An 18,142-nucleotide genomic window follows, 5' to 3' on the forward strand; every position below is an offset into this window, starting at 1 on the left:
GAGGGGTTTTGGCCACTTCCAGGCTGGTTTTCAGCCATTTCCAGCCTGGTCTTAGCTGGTCACGCTGGAAAATGACCAGTTAAATCCAGCTAAAACCAGCTTGACTAGCCTGGTTTAAGCTGGACATAGCTGTTTTTGGCTGAGCTCCCAGCCTAGCTAGGCAGGTCAAGCTAGTTTTCTAGCCATGGAGATGACCAGCTAAGACCAGGCTGGAAAATGGCTGTAAACCAGCCTGGAAATTGCCAAAACCGCTCTAAGACCAGGCTGGTCAACGAATTAAAACCAGCCAACCAGCCTGTGCTGGTTTAAGCTGTTTTTTTCAGTAGGGCCAATATCTTAAAAGGCAGGTAATAAACCAATAGTTTTAGTAAGAACTGGTCCCCATACTGAAGTGTTACCAATTGTTATACAATGATTCGCCTAATTACCCTAACCTGCCTAATAAACCCAGTTAAGTCTTTAAATGTCACTTTAAGCTGGATACTAGTGTGTTGACAAATTTCTAGTCAAATATTATGTGCTGTCATCATGGCAAAGATAAAAAAAATAAGTTATTAGAAATGAGTTATTAAAACTATTATGTTTAGCAATGTGTTGAATAAAATCTTCATTTCATTAAACAGAAATTGGGGAAAAAATATACAGGAGGGCTAATAATTCTGACTTCATTTGTGTATATATATATATATGCACATGCTGGATTAAAGCTGTCTCACCTCCATAGTGACGTTTCGTGTCTCTGTCGGGACGCATTCGAGCGCCTCATCATTACAGCATCCTGCACAGCGCATGAGAACCACACAGGACGGGATGTACGTGTGCTCGATCTCATCGGGATACTCCTGGATGATGTCTACCAGCAGCTCTCGGGTCTTGCACGCACTCTTTTTATACACATCCATGAAGGGAATCACTGAGGAGGAAGCAAAGCGAGAGTGTTCAGTTACCGTCACACCGTTCTCCCGTTCAACTAAAGTTCTCTCAATGTTAACTTACCTTTGTGTCATTCCAAACCTGTCTGCTGTTATTAATTATTTTCTTCTGTTAAACACAAAAAGAGAGTTTTACAGCGACTCTTTTCCATGCATGACTGTTCATTCATTATTAACCATGACTGAGTCTGTTACTGCTTCGAAAAGTCTTTACCCTTGTGGAAAAAAATGTGCTGAAAGGGGCAGTTCATCCAAAAATGAACATTTACTATTTACTCGACCTCAAGTGGATATAAACCATTTATGAGCTTCATTTTTATGTTGAACACAACAGAAGATATTTTAAAGGAGGATGAAAACCTGTCGACTTACATAATAGGAAAAGCACATCCAATGGAAGTCAATGGTTATCGTTTTTCAGCGCTCCCTAAAATGTTTTATTTTGTGTTTAACAGAATATAAAGCTTTGAACTCTCATAATATTGCATTAGTGAAATTGAAGACTATTTAATTGCATTAAAAGAGAAAACACTTGATAATATGTCTATGAAACGGCATCATTAAAAAGGTGTAATTACAAATATATTACTCATTTATATAGTATATGTCATATAAGTTTCAAAAGTATGACATTTTACCTTAAAACCTTGGCTTATTCATTCAACTGTTTAGTTTAACTATAATTAAATTAATTTACAGCACAGTTTTTAATAATAATACAAATATATAAATAAAAACTAAAATACAGTTGCATTTAAAATGATTCGTTGACTTTTAAAAGTCAGTAAAAACGTTGAGTCTGAAAATGATCGGTCGACTGATTTTTTTAAAGTAAAACCGATGCTTTTAAAGCGATTAGTTGATCGTACATTAAAAAGTGAGTAAACCCGTTGCTTTTAAAGCAATTAGTTGATTTTAAAAGTGAGTAAACTTGTTGCTTTGAAAGGGATTAGTTGATCATACTTTAAAAAGAGAGTAAAACCGATGCTTTTAAAGCGATTAGTTGACTACTTTTAAAAAAAGAGTAAACGTGTTGCTTTTAAAAGTAAATAGTTGACTAAACTTTAAAAACAGTGAGTAAACTTGCTGCTTTAAAGCGATTAAATGATTATACTTTAAAAACGTGAATAAAATTAATGCTTTTAAAGCGATTAGTTGACTATACTTTGAAAAAGGATGATGTTTTATTCATCCTCTACTTGTTCCAAACACAAAGGAAGCTATATTGATTTTTTTGTTCTTAAGTGAATGTCAAACACTGCTTTTTTACAACATCCTTCTGATTATCTTATTTTGTGTTCAGCAGATGAAAGAAATCCATACAATTTTAGAATTACTTACGGGTGAACAATCTATTTAAACACATTCGCCTACTGTAAGATTTAACATCAATTTAAAAGCTTGATGATGTTTTAAATTAATTACTCACTGTTTTTTCACAAGGGAAAATATATAACACAAGTTCTCTTTTTGTTTCTCAGCCCTTTTTATATCCAACAGTCATGATAAATATGAAAAGAGTGGCGTGAAGATTCATCCTTTGTGTTTTACAATCAAAATAACAGCATACAGGTTTGAATCAACATCATAAAAAAAGATGTGCTGCTTGTTCAAACTACATATTTAAAATAAGCTGAATCAACACAATTCTTGAGTTTTTTTTATAACAATTAGGGCTGCAAAATTTATCATTTCGCAATATGATCATTCGTAATAGTCACATCACAGGATATGCAATGTTGAGTTTGCATCACAATTTATTATTTGCATGTGTTTTTGAAGCCTGTGATTGTATAATGATTTTATAAAGCAGGTATAAGAAATTGTATTATTTGTGACCTTAATTACAAAAACGCACTGCAAATAGCACAGACCACAACGAAAATATTTCAGGGGACGCCAAAAAGTTTATAGATAGCTTATTAAATTTCATGGAGAAGCACTTCCACAGCAGAATCATCCCAATCGATCTAACATAACCTCTTTCCAAATAGAGATACTAAGATTTTAACTCTTTTAAAATAAATGGTATTCATATTGCAATATATATCGCAAAATAAAAAAATATCGCAGTTTTTCCAATATCATGCAGCCCTAATAACAACTATGTTCAATCCACTTTAAAATAACTTCATCAAATGTGTTAGGACAACATGAAGGAATTGTGTTGAACCCAGCAAAATTCACATTAATGCCTCACACAGGGCACACTGGGGACTTCACTATGCCAAGTGCGCAAAAAAAACAGAAGCGTCACACATGTTGAGGCACACACAGCAGCACATGTGCCTCACTTGCACGTCCACCCTAATCTGCACACCTCCTTAAACTGGCTCGCCATCATTCATTCTGACCCCAGAGCCTCCTGACCTGCAGACTGCCAGGGAAAAGCATGACCTCAGGCAGTGCGGCGCCAGGTTTCATGGCAGACACCTGACCTCTACCAGAAGCCCACCCTGCGTGAGCTCCTGCCACCCATGAATCTGTCACAGCCCCAAAGCCATGTGAAAAAACCCCAAGTGCAACCCTATTTATGATGCGGCCAATAACTGCTGGTTTTGCTGATGGCACCAGCTACGTTTCACCCAATGCCCTATCATTTTTCATTTATGGCCATATGTTTGTATCCCATATCTTTATTTAGCAAAGTGCAAACTCTCACGTGGTCTGTTTTGATTCGGTCGCTCTTAAAGGGATAGTTCACACACAATTTGTCATCATTTACTGTCAACATTTACTCTCAAAACCTGTTTCAGGTTCTTTCTGTGGTTGAGCACAAATGAAGATACGCTGTAAAAATACAAAATACAAGTGTTGGAACAACCTTTTAAAAAATTAAGTAGGTTGAACAAAACAATTAAGTTGTCGCCACAAAATAAAATTAAGAATTGTGTTGTTTCAGCTAGGCATGGGCCGGTAATAAGATTCTGAAGGTGTGATAACCTTGGATAAAAATATCACGGTTTCACGGTATTGTGATTACTGCTCTAAAACATTTTATTTTTAAATGTCTGGGAAAACACAGGGTTTCTGCAGGTTTCATCACGTCAAATAATAAGACTTTAATAAGACTTTTTAATACCTTTTTAAGACCATTATTGATGAAATGTCAGACTTTCACAGGGCAAAATGCTGTGAAATATATATTATTTAAATATATTATAAATATTCTGTAATAATCAGTGGATTATTATTAGTTGCCTAATTAAAATTCAGTTATTTCTTAGCCACATATTTTAAATAATGTGTAAAAACAAGCAAATTCTAACTATATACATACATTGTTATTAGCACAACCTTTGCTAATTTTAAAAAGCTATAAAAAAAATTATGCACAACATAAATTAAATGTTTTTAAATGTAATTTTATTTGCTAATGTTCAACAAATTATTGTCAGAATTCTGAGGTCTAAATCAAGGATAATATTTATTTTGAGGGTAACTACCTTTAACTTCTAGATTATTTTAAAATGCTATATAAAAACACATTTTTTTTGTGTCATTTATTTAATCGACACACACAATACTAATCTAAAAGTCTTATAAAAATCTAACCAAAACAGAATATTTTTCACAATTGCAATGTAGCATAAACAATATTAAATTTAAGACTATCAGAATGTCTTAGAGTTTTAAAAGCTTTAATAAACAACATTTATGCATAAAACATGGAGAACTTTTCAACAAAATGTTATTGTAAGGATGTAAGGAAGACAGTTAAACCATATTGCTAAATAGTTTTTTTAGATGGATTTGTTGGTTGTACTGATTGGCTATAGCTTTACATGGACAATTAGTGAAATTTTGACCTGTTTAAAAGTATTTAAGACCCATAACAGCATTTTTCAGTGAATTTTTTAAGGAATTAAATTTAGTTTTTGAAATTTAAGACATTTTTAGACCCTGGAAAAACTAAAACTTTTTTTCCCCCTTTGAGCACAATATAGTTTATTTTGAGAAACTTTTAAAATATTTTGCAGCTGTAAACATGTCAGGCTGCTGTCTTCATTTGTTTCAAAAATACTAGCTGAGTCCCAAATGGAACACTATGCACTCATGCACTATGTACTTATTCACTAACAAACTCAACAGGATAGTATATGTATGTAGTGTCGTCCCAAATGGCACACTTATGGTTTTTTACTAAGCGGAAAATCAAACCGTTTCCCTGATGACGTTTGACGGTCGCCAAATAAGGGAAATAAACGACCAAATTATCAAATAATACCTGCCATGAGTATAACCGCATTCACCATCGGGAGGCGCAACATGTGCGTCCGATAGCTCCGCCCCTTCCGCTACGTAAGCAAACGTGCGGTCGTTGAGTGCGTGAAGTGTCCATCATTACACACTTCATTTTAGCGGCTGAATGAGTGCATCATCCGGGTAATTAAAGTGCACTTATTATTTTTAGAGTTTTCAGTGTGAACACACTACTGGCACTATTTATTCTACAAAATGGCGCAGAATAGTGCATAAGTATGCGATTTGGGACGCAGCTACTGATTTCTTTACAATTTAAAATAGCATCTTTGGGTATTTTTTCTGCTGGCGATACTGTTTTCCTAAAAAGCTGGGAAAAAAGTAAATAAAAATATCTTACGGAGAAAATGTTGGCAGTTTTAAAACCTTGACTCTTCCAAACTGCGTTATACCATAAAAACAGTTATCATCCCATGCCTAGTTTCATCCAATTTTAATTAAGTAGTTTGTACACACAGCAAATGTCAAATTTTTGACAACATATTTATAGATCAATCATAGCTATCAATGGCTATTTTTTTCCCTCAGAATATCTAGTTTGATTAAATGTTGAGAAAATTAGATTTTTTTTGCGTGAACTATCCCTTTACCCAATAAGGTTCGGTCTCTGTTATGATGCAAATGTGCTTTAAACACTAAGCAAAATCCTCAAGCAGATGTTGTGGGAAAGTGAATGCGAATGGAAGCAGATGGGGAATGATGTAAAAATAACAATACGCGTTCACTCAGAAACGTAACAGGGACTCTATACAAACAACCTGGTCCACTGCTAACAAATAATTGTGACCTTGAGGACAAATCAGGAATAAATCATACAGTGTCTCTGTTAATAAACAAACACGGCCATGGTCAATGACTCCACACAAGGTTGCTTGCGGGCAGAATGAATTATTCACTTTGACGATCCTTTGCACGGCCTAATGAGGGTGGGAAATATCTCCTAATCTTGAGTGTCTAAGCAAATATTTATGAATGTTTAGTTTCAGCGTGATATTAGGTGGAGTGAGGGTTGCGTAACAAACGCACACACACACTACAGTGGGCGATTACCTGCCTTTTAAGTGACAGAACTTGAGATAAAAGCGAGAGTGTAATTACAAACACGTCCTCTAGGTGGTGCTGCTCTCTTTTTAGATACTTTTTTCACGTCATGAAAACTTCACATCATCATCTATGAAGAGATTTAAGCACATTTAAGGTGACTTACCATCATTTTTGCTCTTTCCCCCTTCTTTGGGTATGTGGGCAGCCTATCAGGATAGAGAAATGACAATTACATATAACAGAACACACAATAAAAGATATAGATTATTATTTATAATAATGTAATTATCTTTGGCATATTGCATTAACTATTACTTTCTTTTTTCACTTAAACTATACTATAACGTTCAGAAGTTATTAGATGCTTCATGGTTTACTAGGAAATGTGCACTGGATTACTGACTCTAAATACTCCCGTTGGCCAAAATAATAATCGAAGAAGGCACTACAGGATATTTCCTCTGGCAATGTTAGTTTTCTATGGTTTTAATTAACAAACTCGCAGTTTTGTCAGGTAATAAACAACAGATTCCTCTAGCTTGAGGAACTGCATGTTCTTCAATAAAATTAGCATCTGTTAATGGGCTAAAAACAAGAAAGAAGTGAGATGTCAGTTTACGAATGTGTGAAACTTGAGCATTTAGGGGTACAACAGCTTGTTTCTAATGCAGTGCTATCACTTGCACAGTTTTATGTATGTATAGCTTATCATATGAGCACTGTAGCCTGTGTGACACTGGACCACAAAACCCAGCCTGATCTCACGAGGAAACATAAGTATATTACGTTTTGTCAGTCTGATCTTACGAGGAAATGCAACACATGCATGCCCATACTCAGTCCTGGAGGGTCGGTCTCCTACATGTTTATGTTTCAACCCCAATTAAACACACCTGAACCAGCTAATCAAGCTCTTTTTAGGTATGCTAACACTTTCAGGTAAGCGTGTTGAAGGAAGTTGGAGCTAAACTATGCAGGATACCGACCCTCCAGGATCAAGTTATGACATCCATGGCTTAAAACATGGATCAAAATGATAATTTCCCCCCCCTTTTTTATCAAAAATCATTACAATATTAAGTAATTAATCTTGTTCCATGAAGACATTAGCAAATGTGGTACCATGAATATATACAAACTGCATTTTTTATTAGTAATATAGCAATGTCGATTGCTAAAACTTTATTTGTAAGACTTTAAAGATGATTTTCTCAATATTTGTATTACTTTTTAATCTTAAATTTCAGTATCTGAGCCAAATATTGTCCTAACAAAGTGTACATCAATGAAAACTCATTCAGCTTTAAGATAATGCATAAATCTCAGTTTCCAAAAATTGACACGTATGGTTTTGTTGTCCTGGGTGGTCCTATATTAGTATTTTAATGCATATTTAACTCAAACACACATACAGCAGTCATTATACTTATTTCACATCATTTTATGTCATGGTGGTACATTTAAAGAAAACCTTAAAAGGGCTTTTAAAATCATTAATGCAAATAAATAGTTTATTTTACAACAGAGAAACCTTCTATAATCTTCATAAGGGACCTTATTTGTCATTCAAAGAGGCTCCAGAGAGCCAATCATCTTCCAGCAATCCTTCAGACTATTCTTCTTTCCCGCCTACAGATTAGTCTCGCCATGGTGTGTGTGTGTGTGACCGGTTGCTGGTTGCTCGCGTTACTGCAGGTGGTGGACTGGCGCAACAACTCTCGGTGTTGCGTGAGAATCTCCCCGGTTTGCCTCTCTGACCATCTGCTACATATATAAGCAGACGTTTCTTGTTCTCTTATTTTCTGCATTTAACATTGAGACAACCACGACTGCCCGCCGAGGTAAAAATTTACCTCAGGCGAATGTGTTTCTTGACAGCAGACATGCACTCTCGTGCCACTATTCAAGTAAATGAATTAATTAGGCGGGAGACAAAGAAAAGCAGGATTTCAGGTAATATCTTGTTGTTATTCTCGTCAAGAGAGCATTGTGTGACAGCATCTTAAGTCTTAAAGCATCGCGAGCACAAGTGAAACGCCGAAAGTCGTTTTGTATCTCTATTGATGGCATTACTAGTAAGAAATAACCTCCTGGTTGATTCAGCACCCGGATGACGCGTTACTGCACGTAACATCTCACATATAGTGATATCTCACCAAATCCTTCGCTTAAGTGAGATTAAACCTTAGGATAGCAGCAGTCCCATACTATTGTTAGCCTATAAATATTCCTGTCAAAGCAGACAGCGCAACAGAAGGACCATCTCTGATTTAAGTGAAAACTTATGGTTAATATCCACATTATGAGTAACATGTTGTGCAATAGGAAGGCTTTAAAGGTCATCCATAGATGACAATAAAAAGATACAAGCTTGCTTTCTATTATAAGTAACATTAGGCTAATCGTTTTGAAACAAAGTAAGTAAATGTAAACTTTATGTAACTTATTGTAGCATATAAATGGTGTGGGCTATTGCATTTCGTCTTTAAGACGATCTCACGTTACACATTAATAATAAACAACCCCAATGCACATGAATTTCTCTCATTTCATACTGACCCCCTGAACCCTTACCTTTACAGCAGACAGATGGAGGAGAGCCGCGAGAAATAACTGTATCAAATAAACAACCAAGTTCATGATTGTAATTCCAGTGGAGTGTTGCGGTGAGTCTCTGGCTCTCAAAACAATTAAGAAAGCGAAGCTGCTGGGTATGAATGAACCGAGTGTGATATCGTGGGTCAAAGTAACACATCCATTCTGCCCTTCAGATCCGAAGCACCTGCGTCGAATCCGCTAAAATTAACTTCTGGACCGCCACCCGCTCCTCCAGAGAAAAAAAAAGGATATAAATAAGAATAACAATAATAATTATAATATAAAGAAAAGTGGAAATCCACACTATCTTGGTCCTCTGCGTAATTTAAAATTAAAATCCACAGTATAACGGAAAGCCGACGTTTAATGAATCTGAATCCAAAACGTCAGAGGCAAAACAAACAAAAAGTTTCGTCCACTTCCAAGCGCAGCCTCCAGTGTGCACGCGCGTCTATAGGGCCAGAGGACGGCTTCTGCGCATATGATTATCATCAAGAGCAAAGGCTTGCTGTAAAGTGATCCAGTGGCAATCCTTGGTTTGACCGCTGCACACGCGTCCGTTTTTTCCTCGTCTTATTTCCGTGACTGTTTTGGCTCGCGCTGGTTCGTACTGCCGTGGATGTTAACACGCGTACGGGAAGGTCTTATCACTTTTGCGCTCGCTCAGTCTATCAGCGCTTCTGCCGCTCAGCGCTGCAGGTCTTGAATCTACACAAGGCGGCCTGAGCCTGATTGGCCAGTGGGAGGTGACGTAGATGATGATGCTCTGTGAAGGGTTTGACTCTCCTCGTCAGGACTTATTTTACAATGTGCATGAAGAGACTTTATTTCACTCATTCTAAAGTTGCACTCACGTTAAACAGCTTTGGAATAATATTATTTTTTAATTATCGTCCTTATTTAAACATGATTTAAATTTGTCTATAACAGATATATTTCTGTTTTTCTCGGGTAAAGATCATGCTCTTGATCTTATTGTTAATTTTTTGTTACATTGTAATTTTTTTATACACAAAAATAAGTTCCTAAAAACAATACTTATTTAATACTTTCCTTTTTAAAATTTCGTACAATATTGAATCTCTTGAGCTTATTGATAATAAGAATAATACGTTTCTTAAAGCTTATGATAATCTTTATTCTTAATGATTGAGGCTTTGTAAAGTTTTTTTTCTTTCTTAATTTGTTTGTTATTGTATTTTTTCTTCAATGCAGTGATGTTATTATTCTTGTATTCAATAAAAGTCAGGACTTATTTTATGAAGATATGAAATAACCTACGCATAATTCCCATTGCATGTGGGCTATTCATCTTCATATACAGCACAAAATAGATGTACATTTACAAAATCTTTTGGATTGGATGAAATCCTCAGGATGTCTCAGACAGTCTGCATCTTTTTCCAATTTGAGTCTTTTATTATTAACAATATAAAATATTAAACATGAAGAGCTCAGATGCCAAAGCCTCTAAATGCCATCTGAATTTTCTTCTATAATGAGCATTTCTCGCAAACTGCTGTGTAGGTTCAGTAATTTCACATTTATAGTATTTAATAGGTTATTTTCTTTCAGTTGTTTGCTTTTAAAGTGAAATAACTAAAAATAAACAAGAGATGAGAGAAAAATTACAGATGTAACTATATTTTGGCTAGAATACATTTTAATGCATTTTATTTCGGCTAGAATAAAAGCAGTTCTTATTTTTTTAAATCCATTTTACGGTCAAAATTATGAGCCCCTTTAAACTGTTTTTTTTTTTTCAGATTGCTTACAAAACAAACCATCGATATACAATAAATTGCCTAATTACCCTAACCTGCCTAGTTAACCTAAATAACCTAGTTAAGCCTTTAAATGTCTCTTTAAGCTTTATAGAAGTGTCTTGAAAAATATCTAGTCAAATACTATTTACTGTCACCATGGCAAAGATAAAATTAATCAGTTATTAGAAATGAGTTATTAAAACTATTATGTTTAGAAATTTGTTGAAGAAATCTTTTCTCCGTTAAACAGAAATTGGGGGTTAATTAGGTTAACTAAGAAGGTTAGAGTAATTAGGCAATGTTCAATGTTTAACGATGGTTTGTTCTGTAGAGTATCATAAAATATATAGCTTAAATGGGCTAATCATTTTGACCTTAAAAATGATTTAAAAAAACTTTCTCCAGAAGAAAAAATATTATCAGACATACTGTGAAAATTTCCTTGCTCTGTAAAATATAATTTGGAAAATATATATATAAAAAAAAAAGAAATTCAAAGGGGGGGCTAATAATTCTGACTTTATACAGAGTTGAAGTCAGAATTATAAGCCCCCCTGAATTATTAGTGCCCTTGTTTATTTTTTCCCCCAATTTCTGTTTAACGGAGGGAAGATTGTTTTAACACATTTCTAAACATGATAGTTTTAATAACTCATTTCCAATAACTGATTTATTTTATCTTTGTCATGATGACAGTAAATAATATTTTACTAGATATTTTTCAAGACACTTCTATACAGCTTAAAGTGACATTTAAAGGCTTAACTAGGTTAATTAGGTGAACTAGGCAGGTTAGGGTAATTAGGCGAGTTATTGTATGATAATAGTTTGTTAGTGTATGTAGACTATCAAAACAAAAATTAGCTTAAAGGGGCTAATACTTTTGTCCCAAAAATGTTTTTTTTTTTAATTGAAAACTGCTTTTATTGTAGCCGAAATAAAATAAATAAGACTTTCTCCAGAAGATAACAATATTATCAGACATACTGTGAAAATTTCTTTGCTCTGTTAAAAATCATTTGGGAAATATTTAAAAAAGAAAAAAAAATCAAAGGGGGGAGAATAATTCTGACTTCAACTGTATATATATATATATATGTATATATATCAGTACATATAGGGTTTGGAAATGAATTGGCGACATTTTACTATAAGGTGTCATGCACTAATGCATCTGTCAATAATAAAAATGGTTATAAATATGATGACAAATGTATTGTTCAGTAAATAATATCAACAAACTCATTTTTTATTTTAATTATGTCCAAGTGATTGTGCAGGGAATGTTAAACAACAATACCATGCTTATGAAGGATGTTTAATTGTCATTTCATGTTGACTAATAGTTAACTAGTGCTAACAAGTATCCTATTAAAACATAACAAACAAGACCTTTGGTGTGGGTGAAAGAGTACAGAAACATACACACATACTGCGGTCAGCATTTGAAGGGCATCAAAAACTTTTATCAAAGTTGTGCTAAAACTATTCAACAACACTCATTCTTGTCTTAGGACAGTTTTAAAAATATTGACCACTATATATAGCTCTTTCCTAAGCGATGATTGTAGAGTTACAAAAAACATTGGCTAACTGTAAAGGCGTCACGCTGGAATCTCTGTGATAAACATATAAAATATCTCAATAATATTGACAGACTTCTAAAATTACACATTCATGCTCATGAACAACGCCCAGATTACATGTGAACTCATAAATATCTGTGTAAACATGAAATCGTTTTTCATTTACACACACAAATGTGCCTGTCTGTCATGTCCTCAGCGGTCACAGATACCTGTCCTTGGCAGTCCTGCATATTTGAAACCTGCAGGGAAAGAAAAAAAAATCAATCCCAGAGTACGGGGATGAATGACAATCTGAGCTGATGTTTACTCCCTCGCGGGCATGTAGGAAGTGGCAGGGGGTAAAACTGGGGCTTCCAAGTTCCCATGAGTGCAAGCTGCTGAGAAAATCTAATTCAGTCAGATGGCATACGTGAAGACTCAGGGATGGCGCCCCGGCAGAAAGACGGGAGGTTTAGACAGAGCTTCATTTCCCTTCAAAATCACCATGACCTCTTTCTCACACACACATACACTGTATTTTATACTGTAAAAACGCTTAGAGAGGCTCGACGCTATACCTAAAAAATTTTTTTTTAATTAAGAGGATATCAGGGTTGACCTCATAAACCACCTCAACATTAGCTATGTTTCCATCCAAAAATGCGAATAAACTTTATGCGCAAAACTGTATTATCGCATAAAAGTTGTGCGAATGAAGCATCGTTTCCATCCAACGACTCAAATTGAACAAAATCGTCACTTCCTGATTAACTGGCGCCAAATATCAACAGTAAAAACTGCATTTGCTGCAGTAAGAGAAGCTGCATCAATCTTTTCTAGATGAACGCGCCTCAGAAGACAATCCTGACAAGCAGTGAGCGCGCAGTGGCGTTTAAAGGTGTCAGACGCGGAGCACAGGCGCTCTTGATTCTGGAGGTCATTAATAATATAATAACATTAATACTGAAACGGTAAGGCGTTTTATAATGACCAAAACAACATTTCAGATGTTTTATAATGTGCTCAGCCTGACGTTTTACCCATTTACATACATTTTAAGCATCACATGATCTCTTTTAACAAAATCACATGACCTTTTTTAATGCGCATGCTGGAGTTTGTGCGGTAAAAGTGTTTCCATCGCAGTTTATGCGCATCTTTTCTTATCGAATAAAAAGTTTATCCTACCCAGTTAGGCGCATACGTTTTTTTATGCGCATTTTCAAAATTGATGCGCATCATGACGTTTCCATCAACTGTTTTTTTTTGCAAAATGCGCATAAAATAGGTGGATGGAAACATAGCTACTGTAACACCTACAGTAGGTCATACCTATGTCATTATACAAATTTGTGTTCTTATAAACCACATAAACAAGCACACACACACACACACACACACACTTGTACATATAATTTACGGGGACTGTAGGCTTAATGTATTTTATACTGTAAAAAAACACTTATTAAATGACTTTACACTACCCCAACTCCTAAACCCCTCCCTCACAGGAAACACTTTTGAAGCAGATTTTGAATGTGAAAAAAACCTGTGTAAGTACTACAAGGGCTTATATTATGTCCTCATAAACCACTTTAAGACGTTGTCCTAAAAATATGTAATGAGGCAGCTCAATAATATGCAATAAAAGCCATGTTTTCTATCTTAAAAGGTGTTTTTGTCCTAACCACCTCCAACTCATTTATTCATTCATTTTCTTGTCGGCTTAGTCCCTTTATTAATCCGGGGTTGCCACAGCGGAATGAACCGCCAACTTGTCCAGCAAGTTTTTACACAGCAGATGCCCTTCTAGCTACAACCCATCTCTTGGGAACATCCACACACACATATACACTACGGACAATTTAGCCTACCCAATTCCCCTGTACCGCATGTCTTTGGACTGTGGGGGAAACCGGAGCACCCGGAGGAAACCCACGCGAAGGCAGGGAGAACATGCAAACTCCACACAGAAACGCCAACTGAGCCGAGGTTCGACCCAGCGACCTTCTTGCTGTGAGGCAACAGCACTACCTACTGCACCACTGCCTCGCCACCTATGACAATGATCAGCCTCAGGTACTGATTATGTGCTGTATTCAGTGTTAATTGCTACCAATGTGAGTTTAAATACAATTTTTATGTAAGATGCATTGCCATACAGCTGAAAGCAGCAGCAGATAGTTCACCTTAGATCTTGAATGTAAGTTGACAAGCAGAAAATGTAAGTGATTCAGTGCGAACCACCTAAGCAGTCACCCAGTAGCCTATTAATAATGGTTTAATATGTATTAATTTTTTTTTTCTCATAACCATCTCCAACTGCAATGTGCAAAATTCCTATTTTAGAAATGCTTTCTATTTCTACAATGTCACCGCTGAACAACAGCATAAACTACTATGACAATGATTAACCTCAGGTACTGATTATGTGCTTTATTCAGTGTTAATTGCTACCAATGTGACTTTAAATACCATTTTATGTAGCATGTATTGCCATACAACTGAAAGCAGCAGCAGATAGTTCACTTCAGATCTTGAATATAAGTTGACTAGCAGAAGATATGAGTGATTCAGTGTTAAACCAACAACAGCAGTCACCCAGTAGCCTATTAATAATGGTTTAATATGTACTAACTTGTTTTTCTCGTAACCATCTTTAACTGTAATGTGCAAAATTCCTATTTTAGAAATGCTTTCTATTTCTACAATGTCACCGCTGAACAACAGCATAAACTACTATGACAGTGATTAAACTCAGGTACTGATTATGTGCTTTACTCAGTGTTAATTGCTACCAATGTGACTTTAAATACCATTTTACGTACATAAAACTGAAAGCAGCAGTAGATATTTCACCTTAGATCGTAAAAACAAAATATCAGACAGTTCGAGAATGGAAGTGATTAAGTGCAAACCAACAACAGCAGTCACCCAGTAGCCTGTTATTAATGGTTTAATATGCATTATTTTGCTTTTCTCATAACCATCTCCAACTGCAATGTGCAAAATTCCTATTTTAGAAATGCTTTCTATTTCTACAATGTCACCGCTGAACAACAGCATAAACTACTATGACAATGATTAACCTCAGGTACTGATTATGTGCTTTATTTAGTGTTAATTGCTACCAATGTGACTTTAAATACCATTTTATGTAGCATGTATTGCCATACAACTGAAAGCAGCAGCAGATAGTTCACTTCAGATCTTGAATATAAGTTGTCTAGCAGAAGATATGAGTGATTCAGTGTAAAACCAACAACAGCAGTCACCCAGTAGCCTATTAATAATGGTTTAATATGTACTAACTTGTTTTTCTCGTAACCATCTTTAACTGTAATGTGCAAAATTCCTATTTTAGAAATGCTTTCTATTTCTACAATGTCACCGCTGAACAACAGCATAAACTACTATGACAATGATCAGCCTCAGGAACTGATTATGTGCTTTACTCAGTGTTAATTGCTACCAATGTGACTTTAAATACCATTTTACGTACATAAAACTGAAAGCAGCAGTAGATATTCCACCTTAGATCGTAAAAACAAAATATCAGACAGTTCGAGAATGGAAGTGATTAAGTGCAAACCAACAACAGCAGTCACCCAGTAGCCTATTATTAATGGTTTAATATGCATTATTTTGCTTTTCTCAAAACCATCTCCAACTGTGATGTGCAAAATTCCTATTTTAGAAATGCTTTCTATTTCTACAATGTCACCGCTGAACAACAGCATAAACTACTATGACAATGATTAACCTCAGGTACTGATTATGTGCTTTACTCAGTGTTAATTGCTACCAATGTGACTTTAAATACCATTTTATGTAGCATGTATTGCCATACAACTGAAAGCAGCAGCAGATAGTTCACTTCAGATCTTGAATATAAGTTGTCTAGCAGAAAATGAAAGTGATTCAGTGCAAAACCAACAACAGCAGTCACCCAGTAGCCTATTAATAATGGTTTAATATGTACTAACTTGTTTTTCTCGTAACCATCTTTAACTGTAATGTGCAAAATTCCTATTTTAGAAATGCTTTCTATTTCTACAATGTCACCGCTGAACAACAGCATAAACTACTATGACAATGATTAACCTCAGGTACTGATTATGTGCTTTATTCAGTGTTAATTGCTACCAATGTGACTTTAAATACCATTTTACGTACATAAAACTGAAAGCAGCAGTAGATATTTCACCTTAGATTGTGAAAATAAAATAACAGTCGGTTTGAGATTGGAAGTGATTAAGTGCAAACCAACAACATCAGTCACTCAGTAGCCTGTTATTAATGGTTTAATATGTATTAATGCCTTTACTATTTCGTTAGGAGTGCAGTGACTGGTATTTTAACGTACTATGGTGTTGCATCGTGTTTGGTGCAGAGAGACAAATTGCTTGTCACTGGAATCTTCACGTAATGTTAGAACTAGGTCAGAGCCATGTCATTACACAATTTTGTGTCCTCATAAACCACATAAGTACACACACAAAGAGAAAAGAATCATTCCCCATGTTCCCTGACACAGAGACGGGTCACGGCCTTTTCTCCCACTGCGCTGCAATTCAGGCACTTTACCCTGTTACTATGGTTACCAGCCACCACTTCAAATCTCCTTCTCTTTATACCCCGTCCTCATCCTCGCTAACTTTACCCCTCAAGTGACAGGCGCGTTTCTCACCGTGGAACTTTTAGGGTAGTTGAAAACATGTGTTAAACTTGTACAAAAGATGTGTGATTTGGCACAATAACAGCGCTGGGTATTCATTGATTAAAGTCAACCTGAAGCAAAACAGATTTCGTATAATGAATTAGCTTTTAGTAAAACTTTAAAGGCACAGTTCACCCTCAAGAAAATGTCAGGATCTACTCACTTGTTCTTGTTACTTTCATCTGTTGAACACAAAAGAAGACATTTTGAAGAATGCTGGTGCTCATTGACTTCCATAGAATTTTTTACACCGATTATTGAAGTCAAGGAGTGCAAGCATTCTTCTAAATATCTTCTTTTAGTGTTCAACAGAAGAAGAAAATTCATAATGGTTTAAAATCCATACACAAAGGAGGAGTAAAGCCATTTTATGTGTGAACTATCCCTTTAATTGTTTGAGGGGGGTTATTGACTCATCTAAAGAGTGATCCCCCTGCTGAAAAATCCAGCTTAAACCAGCCTAGGCTGGTTGGCTGGTTTTAGCTGGTCGACCAGGCTGGTTTTAGAGGGGTTTTGGCCACTTCCAGGCTGGTTTCCAGCCATTTCCAGCCTGGTCTTAGCTGGTCAGGCTGGAAAATGACCAGCCAAATCCAGCTAAAACCAGCTTGACCAGCCTGGTTTAAGCTGGATATAGCTGGTTTTGACTGGACTCCCAGCTTGGCTAGGCTGGTCAAGCTGGTTTTAGCTGGTCATCTCCCAGCCTGACCAGCTAAGACCAGGCTGGAAATGGCTGGAAACCAGCCTGGAAATGGCCAAAACCCCTCTAAAACCAGCCTGGTTGACCAGCTAAAACCAGCCAACCAGCTTAGGCTGGTTTAAGCTGGATTTTTCAGCAGGGCCAACAAAAAACAATATGCTTCCAATGTGTTGGATGATGTTTGTTTGTTTTTTGAAGTCATGCTTTGAGAAAAGTGAAAAGGCTTGTGCTTGTGTATCATTTGTGAGCAGAGCGGGTTCATTCTACATTGTCCATTGATTTGGTTTCACCCATAGAGGGCACTGTGTAGACAAGAAAATGTCAAAATGTATTTGATAATAGACATTAATAAAAGTGTTTAATAATAAGAGCAAATAGGAGATATTCTAAATCTTTATGTTAAATGATCTTGATGTGCCTCATGGTAAAAATAATCACCTGAATGATTTCCCAATCTAATGTTTGAATTAAAGTATTGGTTTTATCTGTACTGAATTCGCAGTTATGGCTAGATATATTTCCACAGTAGTTTAAACTCGGTTAAAGTGTACAGA

The 18,142-nt window shown here is 35.8% G+C and overlaps 1 protein-coding gene across 10 annotated transcripts in view; it reads right to left on the reverse strand.

Moving 5' to 3' along the window:
- The window catches only part of vegfaa (vascular endothelial growth factor Aa), a 30,392-nt gene extending 20,867 nt beyond the window's left edge, over window positions 1-9,525 (reverse strand). For 4 of the 10 annotated variants that reach the window (XR_015510243.1, XR_015510246.1, XR_015510245.1 and 1 more), the window contains exons 1-3: window positions 8,814-9,525; window positions 6,403-6,445; window positions 717-913 (exon numbers count right to left, since the gene is read on the reverse strand). Coding sequence is in view for 5 of the 10 variants with exons in the window: in XM_087285155.1 (XP_087141281.1) it covers window positions 717-913; window positions 6,403-6,445; window positions 8,814-8,879 (306 nt within the window). In the remaining 5 variants the exon portion in view is untranslated. 10 annotated transcript variants of the gene reach the window in all.
- Window positions 9,526-18,142: the final 8,617 nt, after the last annotated feature.

The sequence above is a fragment of the Danio rerio genome, chromosome 16 (genome assembly GCF_052040795.2).
Source record: "Danio rerio strain M-AB ecotype USA chromosome 16, GRCz13ab, whole genome shotgun sequence".
NCBI lineage: Eukaryota > Metazoa > Chordata > Actinopteri > Cypriniformes > Danionidae > Danio > Danio rerio.